The sequence below is a fragment of the Canis aureus genome, chromosome 13 (assembly GCF_053574225.1).
Source record: "Canis aureus isolate CA01 chromosome 13, VMU_Caureus_v.1.0, whole genome shotgun sequence".
In the NCBI taxonomy this organism is placed as follows: Eukaryota; Metazoa; Chordata; class Mammalia; order Carnivora; family Canidae; genus Canis; species Canis aureus.
The window spans coordinates 49,069,436-49,089,541 of NC_135623.1; the positions used below are offsets into that span (position 1 = coordinate 49,069,436).

The following is a 20,106-nucleotide window of genomic DNA, read 5'->3' on the forward strand; positions in this document are numbered from 1 at the left end:
AATCAAAGGTAGGGTGGTGTTTAATAACAGCCTGGAGTCTAAGTTCTCGAGGAACTAGACCAAGATGGGAAGTGGAGAATAATAGGTAGAAAGTCAGAAGAGATGGGCACCCCTGGCGAGAAACAGCAAGGCTGGGATCTGAAAAAGCTGCCCTGTCCTTATACAGGGTCCAAAGACAGGGATCCCATCTTAAAGGGGTAGACAAAGCGCCAGTGCATGTCTTGCATCCTGCCTGCCTCAGTTCCCACCACCATCTGATGAAACAGCTACTCACAAGCAATGGATCTATTTTGGAGGACATGTCTCATTCTCACTTCCCTCCAGGTGCAACACAAACTAGCCACCACTGACCCCTTAAAATGGAATTTACAGTTTCAGAACTGGTTGCTTACTTGTCCAGAGCTAGAGAAAGAGATGAAGAAGTTGAGTTGTGAAATGCAGAAAAGTGAAAGAACTCATCTTTTCTAAAAGCAAAAAATAAACAGGAGTTAATACATACAAAAACGCAATTATCTGAGATTTTTGAATACAATTCTCACCCTAGTATACTCTTAAAAAGAAAAAAAAGAATATAAGCACAAAAGGATTTTAAAAAAGAAAGAAAAAGAGAGAAAGCTTTGTAAGGAACCCTTTGCTTACTAGTAACAAATGTTGGTAATTTGGGCAGATGTAAATAAGTCACCACCACAATGTGTAAACACCAACCACAGAATTAAGATTGGCAAGCCTAAATAGGGGAAGTTGCGAAAAGATGACGATAGCCTGTCCCTGAAAAGCTTGTTTTCAGGAACCCGAAGACCTGAAAACACATTCAAAGTTCCATTTTCCTGGAGGAAGCAACAAGGAAGGAAGGGAGTGTCTTGTTGGAAACAAGGTCAGAGCTGCGGTGGGGGGAGAGTACGTGAAGACTTAGGTTCAAGAGACACAGAAAATATTTCCAAAGGCGCAGGCTCAGGGTGAGGGACTTCCCTCACCGGAAGACACCTGGCCCTTTGTCTTTCCAAACGCCGAGCGGGTATTTCTATGAAGTTACAAAGCCGCACAGGCTCTCGTTTGCAGCCCTACAGGTTTTGCTTTCAAATATCTGCAGGTGTATCCTCCTGCACCGCGCAAACGAGTACTTTTTTCTCCTTTTCTGTGCTAGACAGAACTTCACGAACACGCTCTCCACCTGACAGGGATTCTAGGGCAGCTCTCCAACTTCCTCAAAGGAAGGAGAAGGAGGAGGAGGAAGAGGAGGAGGAGGAGGAGAAGATGGAGAAGCAGACGCCGCTCCGCCATCCTCTCCTGCAAACCGGACCAGGGAGGCCGCAGGTTCCGGCCCTGCACGCCGAGAGGCAGCCAGAGCTCCGGCGGCCGGAAGCCAGCGTCGGATTTACCAGCGGGAGGCGGAGCCCAGCCTCCGAGAGGCCGACTCCCGAGCGCAGGGCGGCCGTGGCCGGTGTCGGATCTTCCAGGCCTATTTGTACACGCTGTGCACACGGGAGAGCCCTGGAATAAATACAGACCTCTACTACAATCACACGTAAATTCTAAAATTCCCGCAGAGACACGTTGGGAAATGCGGGACGGTTACACCGCGCAGCGGGCCCACAGGCCCAAGACTACGACTCCCAGCATTCAACAGAGTTTAGCCCCCCCCCCTAGTACGTTGCATGCCGGGAACTGTAGTTCCTTACCACAGCCACCTAAAAAGTACTCCGGAGATTTTCCACGTCTCACGTGTTTCTCTTCTCCGGGATGCACCACCAAAAAGAAGGCTGAACTCGGAAAGGCGCGCAGGAATCATTCGCAACGAGACCCAGCGCGGAGACTGGGCAGGAGAAGAACCGTTGCCATGACTACCGTTTCCCCTGGTCACGGAATAAACGCGCTCAAGAACCCGGAAGTGGTTCCTCTGCGCCCTCTCCAAAACGAGGGTTGCGTTCTGTGCTGACGTTCATTGGGCCATTTCCCTGAGAGGCCCGAGCTTCCCAGGCAAAGGGGCGGTCCCGCGTGAGAGGGCCCGCGGAGCCCTCTGATTGGAGAAGGGGGGCCACGGCTGACCAATCGGGGGGAGCCACGCTTCGGGCACCAGGCACCGCACCTGGACGGCTCCGATTGGCGCACTGCGGCCCCCCCCTCGAGTCCCCATTGGGTGCAGGGGGTGCGTGGTGCGGCCCCATTGGCGGGTTCGTGTTTCCCGTCCCCCTCCCGCGCGAGGCTGGGGTGAAAAGCGGCCCGGCCTGTTTGGGGGGTAGTGGGCGGACCGCGCGGCTTGTGGTCTGAGCGTCTGATCCCCGGGGTGGGGGGTGGAGGCGGCTCCTACTATCAAAAAGGACGTGAGACTCCCACCGGCCGCGCGCCATGAGGGCCCTGTGGGTGCTGGGCCTCTGCTGCGTCCTGCTGACCTTCGGTGAGTGATCCGGGAGGAGCGGGCAGCCCCGGACGCCCCCCCTCCTCCCTCGCGGCCTCTTCTCGAAGGTTCTGGGGGCGTTGAGCCCGGGAGGGAGGTTCCGGGGCCTCCGTTGGGCCGAGGGGAGTCCATCGCCTTTCCTCGAAAGAGGCTCAAGGGAGTTGGCGCACTTTCCTCCTCCTGTGGGAAGGAAGAACGAGAACGTTTAAATCCCTTACAGATCTAGTAGTTGTGCCCAGAGGTCTCGACCAAGTTGGGGTGGGGCGCCGCTCGGCTTAGGGTCCCCCGGGAACGTGGCGGCTGCGCATCCCGAAGGACTTTTGTCAGACGCGGGAGTCTCCAGCCCTGGAGCCGAGGACCCCGCATCCCGCCTCTCGTAGGTGCGGGACCGGGCAGTGTGGGGCCCTGAGCCCCAAGAAAGGCAGTGTCTGCGTGCTTGCCTCACTTGTGCTCGGGCTTCCTGACATCTCCGAGTCTCGCTACTTCTCGTCCCTCGCTCAGTTAGGCCCGATTTCAGTTCCTCTCGCCAGTGGTTGCACAAATTCTGTTTGTATTCTGACCTGCGATGTTGAAGGTCTGTCTTGGCAGGGTCAGTTGGGAGGCCATGCTCGGCCTGCGCGCAACACGTGTGCGTGTAGAAGGGACCCGGTGTCAGGCCTGCTCAACTTTACGGAGCACCCGAGGCCACTCCGCAGGCGTGATGGCAGCCTCCCTATTCAGAATCTGCTGGAGGACCCCGTGTCTGAACTTCAATAAATATACCAAGTTGGGTTTACCTTGGGTGCTTAAACTGCTGGATCCATTCTTCCCGATCCCACATCCCATATTCACCTGAATTTTGCAACCCCTACTCTTGCTCTGTGTGATCGTGTTTCCTCTGAGAAGTACACGAAGCAGCGGTGGTTTAAGAGTTTTCTGGTGTTAAAATCTTCCAGGGTCAGTCCGAGCTGACGATGAAGTCGATGTGGATGGTACAGTGGAAGAGGATCTGGGTAAAAGTAGAGAAGGCTCCAGGACAGATGATGAAGTAGTGCAGAGGTTTGTGTTCTTTTGAAACTATATGGGTTAGCCCTTAGGAACGCTGGAATATAGTAGCTCGCTACCCTTTCATCAAAGGTCCAGGTGATGCGTAACACCCCAAATTTAGAGACCTGAAAAATGGTCATAGAAAATGTTAGGACTATGAGGCATGTTCATCCCTAAATATCTCCTAACTTGCCCACCTAGGAATGAGTGGTCAGAATGGAATGAATTTCTTTCTAAACCTATTTGGATGACTAGATTGCAGAATACGGGTTGTCTTATGTCCGGAAAACTGATTGGTTTTATATTCAGGAAGTGTGTAAACTTAGTAAATTTTAAGTAATCTCTGCCTCTGATGTGGTGCTTGAACTCATGACCCCCCAGATCAAGAGTCACCTGTTTACTCATTGAACCATCCAGGTGCTTAGTAATTTTAAATTAACCCAGTAATTTAAACTGAGTAATTTTTTAAAAGATTTCTCTTACTTGAGCAATGTTTTCAAATTTGGCTGCTTAGGATAGGACTTAGACAATTTTATAGACAACTAGAGGTCAAAGCTTCCTAGGCAAAGAGCCCAAATGTAAGGGAACATATAAATAAGTATGACTTTACTTTTTATTTTTAGTAGAGGAAAGTCAAGTTTATTTTTCTGACAGTTTTAAAAACTGAGTTTTACAACTCAGTGTGAAGGTGGTAAAATTTTACTGTGGCTAGAAATAGAGTATTAGTAATATTTTATATTTTTTTATTTTACCCTTTTAACCCTTGAGGCAATCTTATGAGATCACTGCTTTCTTTACAGATTCTATGATTTTGGAGGGAACTAACTAAGCAATGCCATATTTGTTTATTAACTTTATTTTCTTAGAGAGGAAGAAGCTATTCAGTTGGATGGATTAAATGCATCCCAAATAAGAGAACTTAGAGAAAAATCAGAAAAATTTGCCTTCCAAGCTGAAGTGAATAGAATGATGAAACTTATCATCAATTCATTGTATAAAAATAAAGAGGTAAGCAATGTGTGGTTAGGATAATATTATTTTGTCTCTGTGTGATAGCATACTTTTTTACCTTCATGATAAACATACTTATGTAGTAATTTCAAGTAAATAGCTATTAGCATATTACATACCCAGTATGAAAAAAACGTTGCTGCCCCATTGCGGGGTGGTGGTTAGACATTTTCCTTTTGTCCTTTCCCCTTCAAATATGTTCATGGTCTGCTAAATAGTCCGTTTTGAGGGCACTCAAACCACCTAAGCCATGTTACATATATGAAGATGTATGAGACTAGAATGTTACTACTCTTACCAGTTCAGGGATTCCTTAACAGTTGCTACAGTCCTGTGTTTTAAGAGCTATACCTCCTTTTACCAAGAGAGTAAAGCCACTTCTCTACCATAAATCTTATTTCTTAAAGAGTGCTTTTTCAGAGGACAGAAGAGAACTAAAATAAGATTGACATTAAATTTGATGTTTTGTATATCTTGAGGCTAATCAAAGTGTGTGTTAAATCTGGCTTCCATTTAGATTTTCTTGAGAGAACTGATTTCAAATGCTTCTGATGCCTTAGATAAGATAAGGTTAATATCACTGACTGATGAAAATGCTCTTGCTGGAAATGAGGAACTAACTGTCAAAATTAAGGTAAGCTTAAAACCGTTTTTGTTTTTTTTTTTCCTTCTAAAGCAAAAAGAATCCTTAGAGATAGGGAATCTCTGTCAGTCAAGATAGGCCAGGTTATGCTGCAATAACAAGTAACCCCCAAGCCTAGAGACTTAAATTGGGGTTTAGCAAAATACATGGCCTGTGGGCCAAATCCAACCTACTTGTTTTTATAAATAAAGTTTTATTGAAACATAGCCATGCCTGATTATGTGCTATGACTACCTTTGTGCTACACAGTTGGTTTGACTAATTGTGACAGAGACCGTATGACCCTTGTGCCTAAAATATTTATCCTCTGGCTCTTCAGAAAAAGTTTGCTAGTCCCTGGATTAAATCATCAACCACAGGCCACTGTGGCTTTTGCTTTGCATCATCCTCACTCCCAGAGGACACAGGCTGATTGAGTAGCAGCCGTTTAGAGTGTAGCTTGTTGCCATGGTATAGAGAGCTCAGAGGGTCTCCCATCTTTTAAAGGCTCTAGGCTGAAAGCTACATTCCTGACTCCCACTTGCAGCTCATTGGCCAGAACCAGTCACAGGACCTTAACCAAAAATGAAGAAAGCATAGTCCTACTATGTTTCCAGATGACAGAGAGCTGGTAATATATATATATTTTTTTGAGAGCTGGTAATATTTAATGAAGAACATTGATCACCACAGATTCCATAAAGAGAAGTCATTCAAGTTTTGACCTTTTATTTTCTGTGAAAGAAATAGGCATAATATAAATTTTTTTTTCTTCAAAAATAACTTGTTTTGTTTAGGTCTGTCTCTCCCTTTGACATTCAGACCAATCTCTGTCGTCTTTATATTGATATTTTCTCAAATACAGTGAACTTAAGGTTATCCTCTATAAAGTAAGATGCTTATATAAGGTGCACATTTTCTGAAAAGTCCATTAAACACTATATGGAAGAAAATTAACCCAAGGTGGCACAAAGCTGGTAGTTTCTGAATATATAGCTCAGTAGTTACTTGGCATACCATGAGTATTAAGCAAATAAAACTATCCTGTTCTCGTCTTGCTTTCAGTGTGACAAGGAGAAGAATCTGCTACATGTCACAGACACTGGTGTGGGAATGACCCGGGAAGAGTTGGTTAAAAACCTTGGTACCATAGCCAAATCTGGAACAAGCGAGTTTTTAAACAAAATGACTGAGGCACAAGAGGATGGCCAGTCAACTTCTGAACTGATTGGGCAGTTTGGTGTCGGTTTCTATTCTGCCTTCCTTGTCGCAGATAAGGTTATTGTCACATCAAAACACAACAACGATACCCAGCATATCTGGGAATCTGACTCCAATGAGTTCTCTGTAATTGCTGACCCACGAGGGAACACCCTCGGACGGGGAACAACAATTACGTGAGTATTACTGCTTCCTAATAAGAATTAATTGTCCTAGCAAGGACCTTGACTCCGAGCAAACCGCTTATTCTGGGCCTTCGTTCCTTGCCTACAAAATGAGGAAATGGACCTGTTTTCATCACTCAAGGAAATATTTATGAGACCTCCTTAAGGGCCAGACACAGAGTTATAGTGGCTGCTATCCATCGAGGGCAAAAGGTCGGAAGGGTTAGCTCTCCTAGGGAAGAAGGCAGATTGGAGGCTTCACAGAAGTGGGTTGATTCAGAATTTCCAGGGAAGCAAGACTTGGGAAAGAAATGTCAGATCTGTGGAGCATGGTGGATATAAAGGCATAGAGGCACATCTTTTTCACAGGATTAAAGAAATTCCTCTCAGTTGGTGGCAGTTAATGATAGAACTTTTGATTAGCTTTTTTAAGGTTTTCTGAAAATGATATGGAGGATGGCAGGACTAGATGAGAGGAAACTCTGGGTGACAGTTGAAAATACTCAACTGTGGTAGGAGCTGGTGTTAGGGACAGGTTGGAGAGAACAGGTACAAATAAAGAGCTTGAAGAAAGTTAATAAAAGTTCTTTAGTACATGATGTCTCCTTTGAGGATGGTTGCAAATTGTTGAATTCAAATTGGAATTTGCTTTAAGCCAGTAACTATATAGTAGAGGTAGATCTTAAGCCCAGTATCTTGGTGTTTTTAGCTCTGTGAAGTAGACAGAACAGCTTTTTTTTTTATTTATTTTTTTTAACCAGCAAATATAACAAGATACTCTAATTTGTTTAGTACTCACAAAATGACAAGTAAATATTGAGCTCTCTGAAGCTACCAGCTGTAGACCACATCAAAGAAATCTCATTTCAGAGGTCATTTGGCTCACTCCTTCCTGCCAGGTGAAAATGTGCCTACAGCCTCAACCTTTTTTTTTTTTTTTTTTTAATTCAGTTTTTTCAACATAAGAATTTTTTAAGTATTAATTTAACATAAGAAAGCATATATCGTTTACCTTTCTCTACCATCATTATTCACAGTCCTACCTCCTGCTCTCAGTAGGAGGCTTCACTAGTTGTTATGCTGCAGTGCTCTCTCTGTTAGGTGCTAAAGGAGCGTAGGTAAATCTCATCTCTCAACTACAAAGAGATAGAAAACTGCATCCCAAGAGGGCTGATAGCTTAGGGTGCTGAGGAACAGATGGGATTATCTAGATGGAAGCTCATGGAAGCAAACCTTTGCTTGACTGTTCCATTCCCAGAGCCTAACACTTGACTGGCAGATATTTATAAGAGTGAATAAGGGTAATCAGGACAGCTTCAAGCAGGTAGCATAGCTGGCTGATAAGTGAAACCTTAAAACTGCTCTCCCTGAGCAAAATTAGCATTTTTCTATGTTCAAGTCCTTCTACCCCAGCATTTATTCAGCAGATAATCACTTGAGTGCCTATTAGATGCTAGGGTTTAGGACTCCAGTGGAGAATAAGACCAATGCAGTTGCTGCTTCCATGTGGTTCATTCTAGTAAAGAACAAAAATGTGAAATAACCTCAGACTGGCAAATGCCAGAAAGGAAACTAGAGGACACTTCCCTTATCAGGATTTTCTAAAATTGTGGTAAGTGAGGTTCAGATATTCTAGGCAGCAAGCACAGTGTGCTGGAAGTTCCAAACGCAGGAGGCCCATTTAAGGAACTGACAGTCTAGAATGGCCGAAGGAAAAGGAACACAAGAAAGTGATGAGGTCAAGTCCTCACCATATGTGTGACTTGTGCATGTGTGTATGTAATTTCATATATTTGACAAATAAAATAGAAGCCATCAAACAATTTAGTTCCTACCTCCTTCTATTCCCACTAAATTAAGCCCCTTCTGTACCCTTAGGAGAGATTTTGAGAAGATTCAATTAGATCATGAAATTAAGCATCCAGTAAGTGTTAATACATTTATTTCTGTTCTTCCTCCTGTGAGAGAGATGTTCTACATCTTTTCCTAAAGCTGATCACTACTTCTGATCTGCTGCCTGCCTTCTCCTACCTCAGAGGCTAATCACAAATTAATTTCAATGCCATCTTTTAAAGTCAGCCTTTCTCATGTACTCCCTCTTTCCCATTGAAACATAGACATGTTCAAGTCTCAGTTTGGACAGAAGAGGGACAGGTGTTGCTGCAGCCTCTTCTATCAGGCATTTGTGACTTTATCCACCACCTTTCCATTGAAATAAGTCACCAGTAATCTTACTGCTGAGTCCAGTGGATTCAGGGTTTTTTAATTGGCGTTGCTCCCAGCAATAGTCTTTTTTTTTTTCCTTACTTTTTCTCTTGTGTTTCCTACAGAATTTGCTAGCTACTTAAGACTATCCACTTATTAGTACCTAGTTTCCATGATGCTACATATCTTTTTGTTTGTTGCTAAATATTGACGGTATCTCTTTCAGAGGTAACTTTTCCGCCCTTTCTCATTATTTTTGTGTTCTTTATGCAATCTTCCTACCACGATGGATTCAGCCTCCAGTTCTTGCTCAGGGTTCTCAAATCTATGTTCTTAGTCTGGATCAGGAGTCAGCTGACTTTTTCTAAGGGCCAGCCAGTAAATATTTTAAGCCTTTGGATAATAGGATCTGTCACGTGTCAAATACCTCTAAGGTGTAGCCATCGGCTTCAACTTGGATGCACAACTGAACTTGCCTCCAACCCCCACATCACCAAGATACATGTTCTGAAACCAGAGACTTGGCCACTTCATTAGGCTGTGCTATCTGCCCATGGGTAAGCTTTCAGGAGCAGGAAGGGACCCATGATACAACATTGGCCATATTTACTTGTTGGGAGCACAGACATCAAGAGGCAGTCTCCCCAATGTGTGTTTGAGGGTGTGTTATGGTGTGTTATTTTTGGTGAGTAGAGGAGGAGTTTGCAAAAAGGCCAGTAAGGAAGAAGAGGAAACAGTGCTGCAATTTTCAGTATTAGAATTATCTAAGCCAGTGCTATCCAGTAGAACTCTGGAAATATTCTATCTCTGCACTATCCAGTATGGCAGCTACTAGCCATATTTGTCTATTGAATACCTGGAATATTGCAGTACAACTAAAGAACTCTTAGATTTTATTTAAACAAATAAAATGTGACTACTGTTTTGGACAGTGGGGATATGAACAGTAAGATTAATTTTCTAGCTTTTTTAAGGAACGTGTTTTTATTAAGGATTCGCTATCTATAGGAGAGACTTTTTTGAAGTTTTGTTTTTAAATTCTCTCTACACCCAATATGGAACTGGAACTCACAACCATGGGATCAAGAGTTACATGCTCTTCCAACCGAGTCAGCCAGGCGCCCCTGGGTTCACCATCTGTGATGATCATTTGATTTCTAGAGTAACTATCAGAGTGTGTGTCATCCTATTTTTCTCCAGAATGTTTCAGTGCCCTTGAGCTAATGTAACATTTCAGTTCTTCAAATGAAAAAACTAAACAAAACCAAAAAACCAATATATTCAGAAGAAGATCGGAACATTTGCACTGTTTACTTGGAACTAAGGATATTTTCCACTTGAGGAATACAAGGACAATTCTTCCTCTACTCTACTCATATTTGGTATATTTAGCTCACAAACTGTCATTGGTGGTAAGAGTTTTTAACATGAAAAATGGGCCATCTTGGATTACACTGAACTGCTGGCCATTAGTTTTGTCAGGAAGGTATTTAGATGAATTTATAATCGAATCTTTTAAACCAAGTATGTCTTTCTATAAATGTCTGTTTTCCTTGCAGACTTGTTTTAAAAGAAGAAGCATCTGATTACCTTGAATTGGACACAATTAAAAATCTCGTCAAGAAATATTCACAGTTTATAAACTTCCCTATTTATGTGTGGAGCAGCAAGGTAAATCTATATTAAATTTATATGTATTACATGGGCACATATTTCAGTATTTAACACTTAAAGAACAAAGGTTCAGTGTGGTTTTTCAGTGCAGGATACCCAGGGTTTTCTTACTGAAGACCTATGTTTTTGAGCTGTAATTGTGTTTCATATTCTCTGATTTCTCTGATGAAATCAGAATTTTTTTTTTTTTAAGAATTTATTTATTCATGAGAGACACAGAGAGAGAGAGAGAGACACAGGCAGAGGGAGAAGCAGGCTCCATGCAGGGAGCCTGATGTGGGACTCGATCCCGGGTCTCCAGGATCAGGCCCCAGGCTGAAGGCGGCGCTAAACCGCTAAACCACCAGGGCTGCCCCTGAAATCAGAATTATTAAATAAAATAACTTAACTGTAATTCTACTTCAACAGACTGAAACTGTTGAGGAGCCCATGGAAGAAGAAGAAGCAGCAAAAGAAGAAAAAGAAGATTCTGATGATGAAGCTGCAGTGGAAGAAGAAGAGGAGGAAAAAAAACCAAAAACCAAAAAAGTAAGTATGATTCATCTCCACACTAAAATGTTGTTTAGACATGTCCTAGAAAACAACCCGAAGTGTGCAGACCAGTCAGTTAAGTTTTAATTCTTCAAAGTCTTTTTTTTCTTCAGATGGTAAGTCCATAGGCCTAATTTATATAAGTAAGGACTATTTTATTTGCTGTTGTGTGTGTTTTCTGCCTGTGGGAAGTTTTAAAGGACAAACACAGATCATTTTTGTGCACAGTTTTCTGGGTTCTATATGTTGCCCAGGACTAGTGGTTTATCATATTCTGAATTTTAAGATCCTAAATATCTTTCTACATTTTTTTTTTTGTCGTTTAGATATTAACCATAAAATTAGCTCTCTGCCCTGTTAAGGTAGCAGAGTAGACGGAAGTAATGGTGGTAGGTTTGAGGAATATTCATTGTAAGATGTTAGATTGCTGTAGGTCATGAAGTAGGAATAATTAATAGGTGTATATCTTCCTAACCTCAAAATAAATATTTTCAAGAAATAACGTTTTAGCTAGTTGACAATGGAAGAAACCTTTGATTGGTATCAATCTGTTATAGTGATAACCAGCTGCCTTCTTTGCATTATAGATCAGTCTTAAATGTTGAAATACTTGCAGATTTTTGGTCCCAGCAGCAGGAGCCATAGTAGATTAGAAGTGTCCTTTAGTGTTTCCCACATTCATTTGAACTACCCTAAAGTTATGATTTCCACTAGTAGTACTGCTGGTGAGCGCTGGGGCTGACTAATGTACTATAACTTTAGGTTGAGAAAACTGTCTGGGATTGGGAGCTTATGAATGACATCAAACCAATATGGCAGAGACCATCAAAAGAAGTAGAAGATGACGAATACAAAGCTTTCTACAAATCATTTTCAAAGGTAAATATTATTTGAAAATCATGTGGTGAACATTACTAAATCAAAAATGTTTTTAGGTTGTTTTACAACTATTTCAACATAATTGGTCTCCTTTTTAATCTTGCGGTTTAATATTACATATGTATTTTAAAAATTTACTCTGAGAAGGAATCTGTAGGCTTCAGCATATTGCCAGAGGGGCTGGAACTGACAATCTAAAAAAAGATTAACAACTACCTACATAGGTAGGTGATTTCCATAAAACATAATATCTTGTATTAAAGGGTTTTTAATGTAATTGGGGCTTTTTTCCATTCAAGAATGAATGCCTTTAATTTTTTTAACTTTCTTATTTGAAAATCAGCATATAGTGTTACATTAGTTTCAAATATATGACAGTGATTCAGTACTGTATACATTCGCCTGTGCTCCCCACCAGTGTAGCTACCATCTGTCACCATACAACGTTATTACAACGCCACTGATTATTCCCTATGCTATGAGGTTTAGTACCATGACTTACTGATTCCACAGCTAGAAGCCTGTATCTCCACTCCCTTCACCTGTTTTGTCCATTCCCTATTCTCCTCTGGCAACCATCAGTTTTCTGTATTTATAGGTCTGATTCTGCTTTATGTATGTTTTCTCATGTGGCTTTTAACATAACCTTCAAAGAGCCTATTTACAACCTCAAGCATTTATTGTGAGGTCATATGCTTAAGAATGATTACTAAATCTGTGTTTCCTTAACCTTTTCTTAAAGTTATTTCCTTTCACTGATCCTTTGTTTTAACTGTAGAATCCAAAACTAGTATTGATTAAGATTGTTTCAAGTTAATATTTCCCCATACATCATTTGGTGCAAAATAGAATATTTTAGTAGGCTTAGCTAGCATGGCTAGATAAAACTTGTATGGTTATGTTTCTTTAATCTTTATTCCATCAATTGTTTTGTTTCTTAACCTTCTTTATTTTTTCATGTTAACATCCAACTATCCCTTAAGTTTTACCTCCTCAAACTTTCCCCTTGGTCTTGTCTCCACTTTTATTCCCATGAACTATAGTCTTTTTTTTTTTTTTTTTTTTTTTGAACTATAGTCTTAGTGTATACAAGTATAACATATTTTCATCTAGGACAGCTGTATTAGAAATGTAATGTGAGCTACATATATGATTCTAGGGTTTTTAGAAGCTACATTTTTAAAAGTTGAAATAGGTGTAGTTTTTAATATATTTTATTTAACCCAAGATAGCCAAAATATTACTTCAACATGTAATCATTTTAAAAATGAGTAATACATTTTGCTTTTTTCTTTTCTTTCTGTATCTTCAAAGTCTAGTTGTGTATTTTTATGCTTACCCATACATCTCAATTCAGAATAGTCACATTTCAAGTGCTTGGTACCCACATGTAGGTACGGTAATGGATAATGCAGATCTAGGGAATTTCTGTGATTTATTTACCCTACCTCTTTATAGCCACTGCTGAAGTCTATATCCCATTGGAAAAAATCTGTTCCTGAGAACTTTTTGTGTTGAACAGTATACTCATGAAGTGTCGTATATTGTCATTTAGGCAGGATGGTGATTTTCCTACCTTATTCTCTCACACATGTGGAACCTAGACTCATCCATTCTTCCCTGAGTTTAGGATATGGAATGATCATCAGCAAAACCAACCATGGCTAGCCAGTTAGAATAGCAGTCTTAATCATTTCTTCTTCCCTCCATTCCCTTACTTCCCTTTTTTTGGTAAGGAAGCTTTTTTTGTTGTTATTAATTCAATGCTAAACTGAATGTGTACCATGTAATAAATCAACCTTTGCACTGCCTTTTTCCGGTACCTTTGAATGACTAAATGCCAACTTTCCCTAGGAAAGTGATGACCCCATGGCTTATATCCACTTTACTGCTGAAGGGGAAGTCACCTTCAAATCAATTTTATTTGTACCTACATCTGCTCCACGTGGTCTGTTTGATGAATATGGATCTAAGAAGAGTGATTACATTAAGGCAAGTTTTTAAGTTGTAAAAACTGAGTTTAGAATTCAAAAGTGTAATTTCCAGATAATGACTTTTTTTGGTCTCTGATTAGCTTTACGTGCGCAGAGTATTCATCACAGATGACTTCCATGATATGATGCCCAAGTACCTTAACTTTGTCAAGGGTGTTGTAAGTATCTAAAAATAATGAGGGAGCATTAAAAATGAACAGAAGTTTGTGTTTGTTTGTTTGTTTGTTTTTTTCTTAGTTTGTTGGTTTGGTTTTTCCCAGTGTTTTATTGCTTACTGAACTTTGTTTTGCTGTCGAAGGTGGACTCAGATGATCTCCCCTTGAATGTTTCCCGGGAAACTCTTCAGCAACATAAACTGCTTAAGGTGAGTGTCCCTGGGAAGAGACTGGCTGCTCTGCCCTTTGATTGGGCTTCAGAGGACAGGCTCCATTAGTGGAGTCACCAGAGTTTGAGATGTATCTGTGGCTCTTTAGTTGAAAAAGTTAATTTTACTCTAGAATTATTATTAAATCCTAAGCATCTGATTTTTTTCCCCTGGCATATTATTATTAAAGTTTCAGAGCTATAGAAAAGTTGAAAGAATTGTAAACATGCATATAAACCTACACTGTCTGTTCTAAAGATAGAATATAAATGTAAAAGCAGTCATATGACTATTTCTACTGACAACTTAATTTCTGCTCAGTCTGCATAGGATTGCTCACCATTTCCTGCTTCCTGATTAATGGCAGTGATGATGCCTCATCTTTGTATCTTTCCCCACTATTCCCCTGCTGTCTTACATATGGTAGGTTCTCAAAAGTTTGAGGTGATGTTTCTAATGAGTTATTCTTTTATTTTATTTAGGTGATTAGAAAGAAGCTTGTCCGTAAAACTCTGGACATGATCAAGAAGATTGCTGATGAGAAGTACAATGATACTTTTTGGAAAGAATTTGGTACCAACATCAAGCTTGGTGTAATTGAAGACCACTCAAATCGAACACGTCTTGCTAAACTTCTTAGATTCCAGTCATCTCATCATCCAAGTGACATAACCAGTCTAGACCAATATGTGGAAAGAATGAAGGAGAAGCAAGACAAAATCTACTTCATGGCTGGGTCTAGCAGAAAAGAGGTGAGATGAACTCCCAGCTGTCTTGCATCCTGGTATGTAGCTAACTCTTGAGGAAAAACAAACCCTAATGGTGAATTGGAGTCATTGTGAGGCCTGGTCAGTCACTGACAGGAAATTCATTTATATTCTCTGCACCTCTTATTTATCTACCTATAAGGTGGGGTGAGTAGTCCTATATAAATGTAGCTGCTAGGGTGAACAAATATACCAAGGGTAGACTTGGAAACTTTATCACTTCCCTTAATTTTGTAGGCTGAATCTTCTCCATTTGTTGAGCGACTTCTGAAAAAGGGCTATGAAGTGATTTATCTCACCGAACCTGTGGACGAATACTGCATTCAGGCTCTTCCTGAGTTTGATGGGAAAAGGTTCCAGAATGTTGCCAAAGAAGGTGTGAAATTTGATGAAAGTGAGAAAACGAAGGAGAGTCGTGAAGCGATTGAGAAAGAATTTGAGCCTCTGCTCAACTGGATGAAAGATAAAGCTCTCAAGGACAAGGTATTCTGGAAATTAGAACTTGTGAAATTTTAGTATTTGCATTTTCTTTTTTAAAAATTGTGTGTCAACAAATTAAACTTTGCATCCGGTTACGTTGTAATCATTAAAAGCTGTACAGAACATTGTTTAATAGTGTAAGTTAAATTTTTGGGAGAATGAAGTTAGTTTATAAACGACAAGAGCACCTGCTGGCTCAGTTGGTAGGACATGTGGCTCTTGATCTCGGGTTGTGAGTTCGAACCCCTTGTTGGGTATTGGAGCCTGCGCTTTTTTTAGAGAGAAGGAGTATGAGCAAGGAGAGGAGCACGGTGAGAGAATCTCAAGCAGACACCACACTGAGCGTTGAGCCAGACATAGGGCTCGATCTCAGGACCCTGAGATCATGACCTGAGCCAAAATCAAGAGCAGAAGCTTAACTCACTGAGCCACCCGGGCGCCTCTACTTTAAAAGAAAATTTATAAAATACAAATAATTAAAAAGATAAAAGTAATTCTGTATGTGGATACTGCCTGGGTTTCTTTGTCACTGAAAGTTTTCTGTAGTTTAAATTTCTTCTGGTTGAATTTGTCTTAGATGAGTTTAAAAAGTGTTTATTTTTGACTGAAAAATTCATATTATTAAATGACTAGAGTCTTCTGAATCTGAATCAGAGGTATTTTTATGACCTGCCTCTGTTTATGATCTTACATGACGAATCCTTAGTTATTGAATGACCTTAACTATTGGTATTTACACGTATTTAACTTTTGGTTTCTTCTCCTAAGATTGAAAAGGCCGTGGTATCTCAGCGTCTGACAGAGTCTCCGTGTGCTCTGGTGGCCAGCCAGTATGGATGGTCTGGCAACATGGAGAGAATCATGAAAGCTCAAGCATACCAGACGGGCAAAGACATCTCTACAAAGTAAGCATCCTTGGGAAGATCCCTAATGAGGTGTTAGTTCTGGTCCCGCCTTCCTTTACAAATGGATGTCAGCATCTATAGAAAGAGCTAATGTGTGTTAACACCCCTACCACTATATATTAGATGAGACAGGTTTTCAAAGGGATTCCTCTGACATTAGACTGATAAAGGAGAGGTGTTGGGCTCCTGATTTATTTACAGTATTTTTATATACACAAATGGGAATTTTCTTAATCTGTGACATACACTGTTATTTTTGCATATATTTTGCATATATATGCTTGGCCTGGCCTTTGGGCAGCTTTGACATCTTTAGATATTAATAAATAGTTACAGATGAGGTTAACAACAGTGACGTTTGTCAAATGAGTTCAGTCCTTTTAAACTGCCACTCCCCTTCCCCAATTAGTATACCCTACAAAATAAAGGGGAAAGGACCCACGAATTAACAAGTTTATGACCTAATGGGCTAAGTACTATAGCTACACAAAGCCTTCAGTACCCTTTTTTTCTTTTTCCCCAAGAAATACATATGTCAAATTTATATTTTAATGTCACAGCAACAGTCTTGAAAACAGTCTTCCCTACTTTCATTCTCCCTTCTCCCACCTGGAATGTCTTCTATTTATTGCCTTCTGATGGTCCTGTTTCCCCAAGGCCTAGCTTAGGATTCTACTACAAATGTAGTCTCTGTTGTCACAATTCCAAAACTGTTTATATTTTTTTTTGCATATTTGCATAGTGTATTTCATATTTAGCAAGATTCACCAACATAAAAGGTTTCCACTGTAAAATGCTAAATGGCATCTTGTTTTTATATGTCTTGCCTCCCTGAAGATTTTAGAGATTATAAAATTCAGGTGGAAAACAGGGTTTTGCTTATATCCCATTGAAACAGTATAGTAGGGCAGCCCAGATGGCTCAGCGAGCGGTTTAGCGCTGCCTTCGGCCCAGGGCATGATCTTGGAGACCCAGGATCGAGTCCCGTGTCGGGCTCCCTGCGTGGGGTCTGCTTCTCCCTCTGCCTGTGTCTCTGCCTCTGTCTCTCATGAATAAATAAATAAAATTAAAAAAAAAAAAAGAAAGAAACCGTATAGTAGCCATTATATAAATGTCCATTTATTTTTCATTTATTAACTGGAAGTTACCTTCCATTCAACAAAACCAGCACCTACTGTGTCTGTACACTGTGATTCTAAGTAGACATCACTGTCGTCTTACTGAGGTTCATACCTCTGTCAGGATAACAGATCAAGTCCTAATCTTCTAAACCTGTATATATCATAGGTATCCCAGGATAGGATGTAGTTTCTCCCTCTTCTCATCTATAGGAGGGAGAAGAGTCCCAATTGAGAGCAGAAAACTAAAGGTTAGGAAAAGTATATTTAGAATGCATTGAGAACTGAGCTCTGATAAAAGAAAACACTTTGTCCTGGAACCATATTGGTGAAGCATCATGGGGAAGGTAGTAACTGACCAGCAGGCAGAGCTGCCTAGATGTTTCCAAACTCACAGACTGAGCTGCAGTGAAGGAAGGGAGAATAAATTAGGGGGGAATGAAGACAACATTAAATCCATTCATCACTCCACAAAGTTCTAGGCACTTAAGATGCATTAGTAAATAAGTTCTCTACATTGCACTCTTCCATCGCACCTTGCCCATCCCTATTTAAAAGGCAAAGCATGAAAAAAATAAAAATAAAAAATAAAACAAAGCATGTTACGATATAAATAAATCTTGTTTTTCCAAGAGTTCTTTGTGATTTTAAAAATTTATAGAACATGGGGAATGTACGGATCCTGAAATTTGATGTTTCTCACGTTCATTTTTACCCCTTTCCAGTTACTATGCCAGCCAAAAGAAAACATTTGAAATTAATCCCAGACATCCCCTGATCAAAGACATGCTTCGACGAGTTAAGGTAATATGCAGCCATGCTCTTTCATCTTTTACTTGGAATACTTTGTACCTTTTAATGTTAATCAGACGTCTCTTCTTCCATCTCAGGAAGATGAAGATGACAAAACGGTATCGGATCTTGCTGTGGTTTTGTTTGAGACAGCAACGCTGAGATCAGGCTATCTGCTACCAGACACTAAAGCATATGGAGATCGAATAGAAAGAATGCTTCGCCTCAGTTTAAACATTGACCCTGATGCAAAGGTTTGAAATAATTTATGAAATGTCTGAATCCCCAGTGTTAAACACTGCTAGAATTAATAAATTCCCCTTTTAGATCCTTTGTTTTTAAATCTGTCTCCCTTTGTTAGCATAACTGTTAACTCTAGTTAGCAGATTCACTCTGCAGTTCTGGATAAAACAGGGGTGAAGTTAATTATGATGTTATACACTTAATGAACAAAGTGAAAATAGACCCAAGGTATGGGAGCCATGAGTGAGCTGATAAATATTGCCCTTAGGTGGAAGAAGAACCAGAAGAAGAACCCGAAGAGACAACCGAGGACACCACAGAAGACACAGAGCAGGACGATGAAGAAGAAATGGATGCAGGAACAGACGACGAAGAACAAGAAACAGTAAAGGTAAAACAAGTCGAGAATGGGGCTTGTGTTTTAGTTCTTGCAGAATTAGGCAAACTTATTTTTAGTTCTGGCGTTAGGACTGCATAGCTTCCAGAAGCTAGGCTTCAGGAAATCCGCCAAAAAAAATAGGCCTCTAGTATCAAACTCAGAAGGTACAGCAACTCCTTTTCTTTTCCTCTAAATGAAATGTATGTTTTCATCTCCCCACTCCTTTTGTTTTAGCCATCCATTCTTGTGATAGCGTTAAACAGATTTTTCCTTAGTTGCTTCCGCCTTATGTAGCAGCAGTAGGCCATTTTAAACTCTTGATTATTTGTGTTCAGGGGCTATTGATCTTATCAGGTTCTAAGTTATTTTGCAGATTAACAGGTTGAGGTTCTAGCCTTCAGCTGAAATAATGGAACAACGCTGGGCCCGTTTCAGTTGTCTTTTTCCACACATAAAACTGTGAGCTAAGATTTTTTCTGCTGGTTTTTACTACCTTCTGATTTTTCTGTTTTCACAGAAATCTACAGCTGAAAAAGATGAATTATAAATTATACTCTCACCATTTGGAACCTGTGTGGAGAGGGAATGTGAAATTTAAGTCATTTCTTTCGAGAGAGACTTGTTTTGGATGCTCCCCGCAGCCCCCTTCTCCCCTGCACTGTAAAATGTTGGGATTGTGGGTCACAGAAAGAAGTGGGTTTTTTAGTTGAATTTTTTTTTTTAACATTCCTCATGAATGTAAATTTGTACTATTTAACTGACTATTCTTGGTGTAAAATCTTGTCATGTGTATAAAAATAAAAAAAGATCCCAAATACTCAGCGTCTTGTCTTCATAATGATTGTACATACTTGGCTTTTTTTTTTTTTTCTTTGATGCTGTTTCAGGGGTTTTTGCCTTACAGAAGAGAAATAATCCGTACATAGAAAAGCCTTTCAAATCCAGTATTTTTCAAAGTCACTTAATAGAGAAAAGACCATGTTCATTACAGAAGAATTCAAATAATAATGTACAGATGCTCCCTCTTCCAAGGTGAGGAGGCTTAATCCCCCTTTTTGAAAGTAGGCTAGACCTAGTGGCTGTCCTAGAATATGGATGGCAAGGGGGAAATGGTAACTTGGTAGCTGAGAAACCTGGCAGACAGGATACTAACCTGGTGTTCAAGGTTCATCTCCCAGTGGTGGTGTGGATCCTTGGTAGGATGTGGTAAGGCTACCGCCATCTCTAACATCAGACAGACCTATAGTATGTGGACAGTGCTCTTCACAAGTGTCAAGGTCAAAACCAAGGACAGAAATAGATAGAAGGAGACATGGCAACTATGCTTTCATTGCCT

The 20,106-nt window shown here is 40.5% G+C and overlaps 1 protein-coding gene and 1 long non-coding RNA gene across 2 annotated transcripts in view; one reads left to right on the forward strand and one right to left on the reverse strand.

The window, feature by feature from the left end:
- Positions 1 to 2,586, reverse strand: part of LOC144282465 (uncharacterized) — a 30,091-nt gene extending 27,505 nt beyond the window's left edge. Inside the window, exon 1 of the long non-coding RNA XR_013350898.1 lies at positions 1,680 to 2,586. This is a non-coding gene — a long non-coding RNA (uncharacterized LOC144282465). The remainder of the gene's footprint in view (positions 1 to 1,679) is intronic.
- On the forward strand, positions 2,212 to 19,592 carry HSP90B1 (heat shock protein 90 beta family member 1). The gene is made up of 18 exons (XM_077846122.1): positions 2,212 to 2,395; positions 3,331 to 3,433; positions 4,288 to 4,429; positions 4,950 to 5,066; positions 6,120 to 6,451; positions 10,204 to 10,315; positions 10,727 to 10,846; positions 11,612 to 11,728; positions 13,583 to 13,720; positions 13,803 to 13,880; positions 14,021 to 14,086; positions 14,569 to 14,838; positions 15,091 to 15,336; positions 16,102 to 16,238; positions 18,082 to 18,160; positions 18,247 to 18,402; positions 18,660 to 18,782; positions 19,288 to 19,592. The coding sequence occupies exons 1-18, from the start codon at positions 2,347 to 2,349 to the stop codon at positions 19,315 to 19,317; spliced, it is 2,415 nt and encodes an 804-aa protein (XP_077702248.1). The 5' UTR covers positions 2,212 to 2,346; the 3' UTR covers positions 19,318 to 19,592.
- The last annotated feature ends 514 nt before the right edge of the window (positions 19,593 to 20,106 follow it).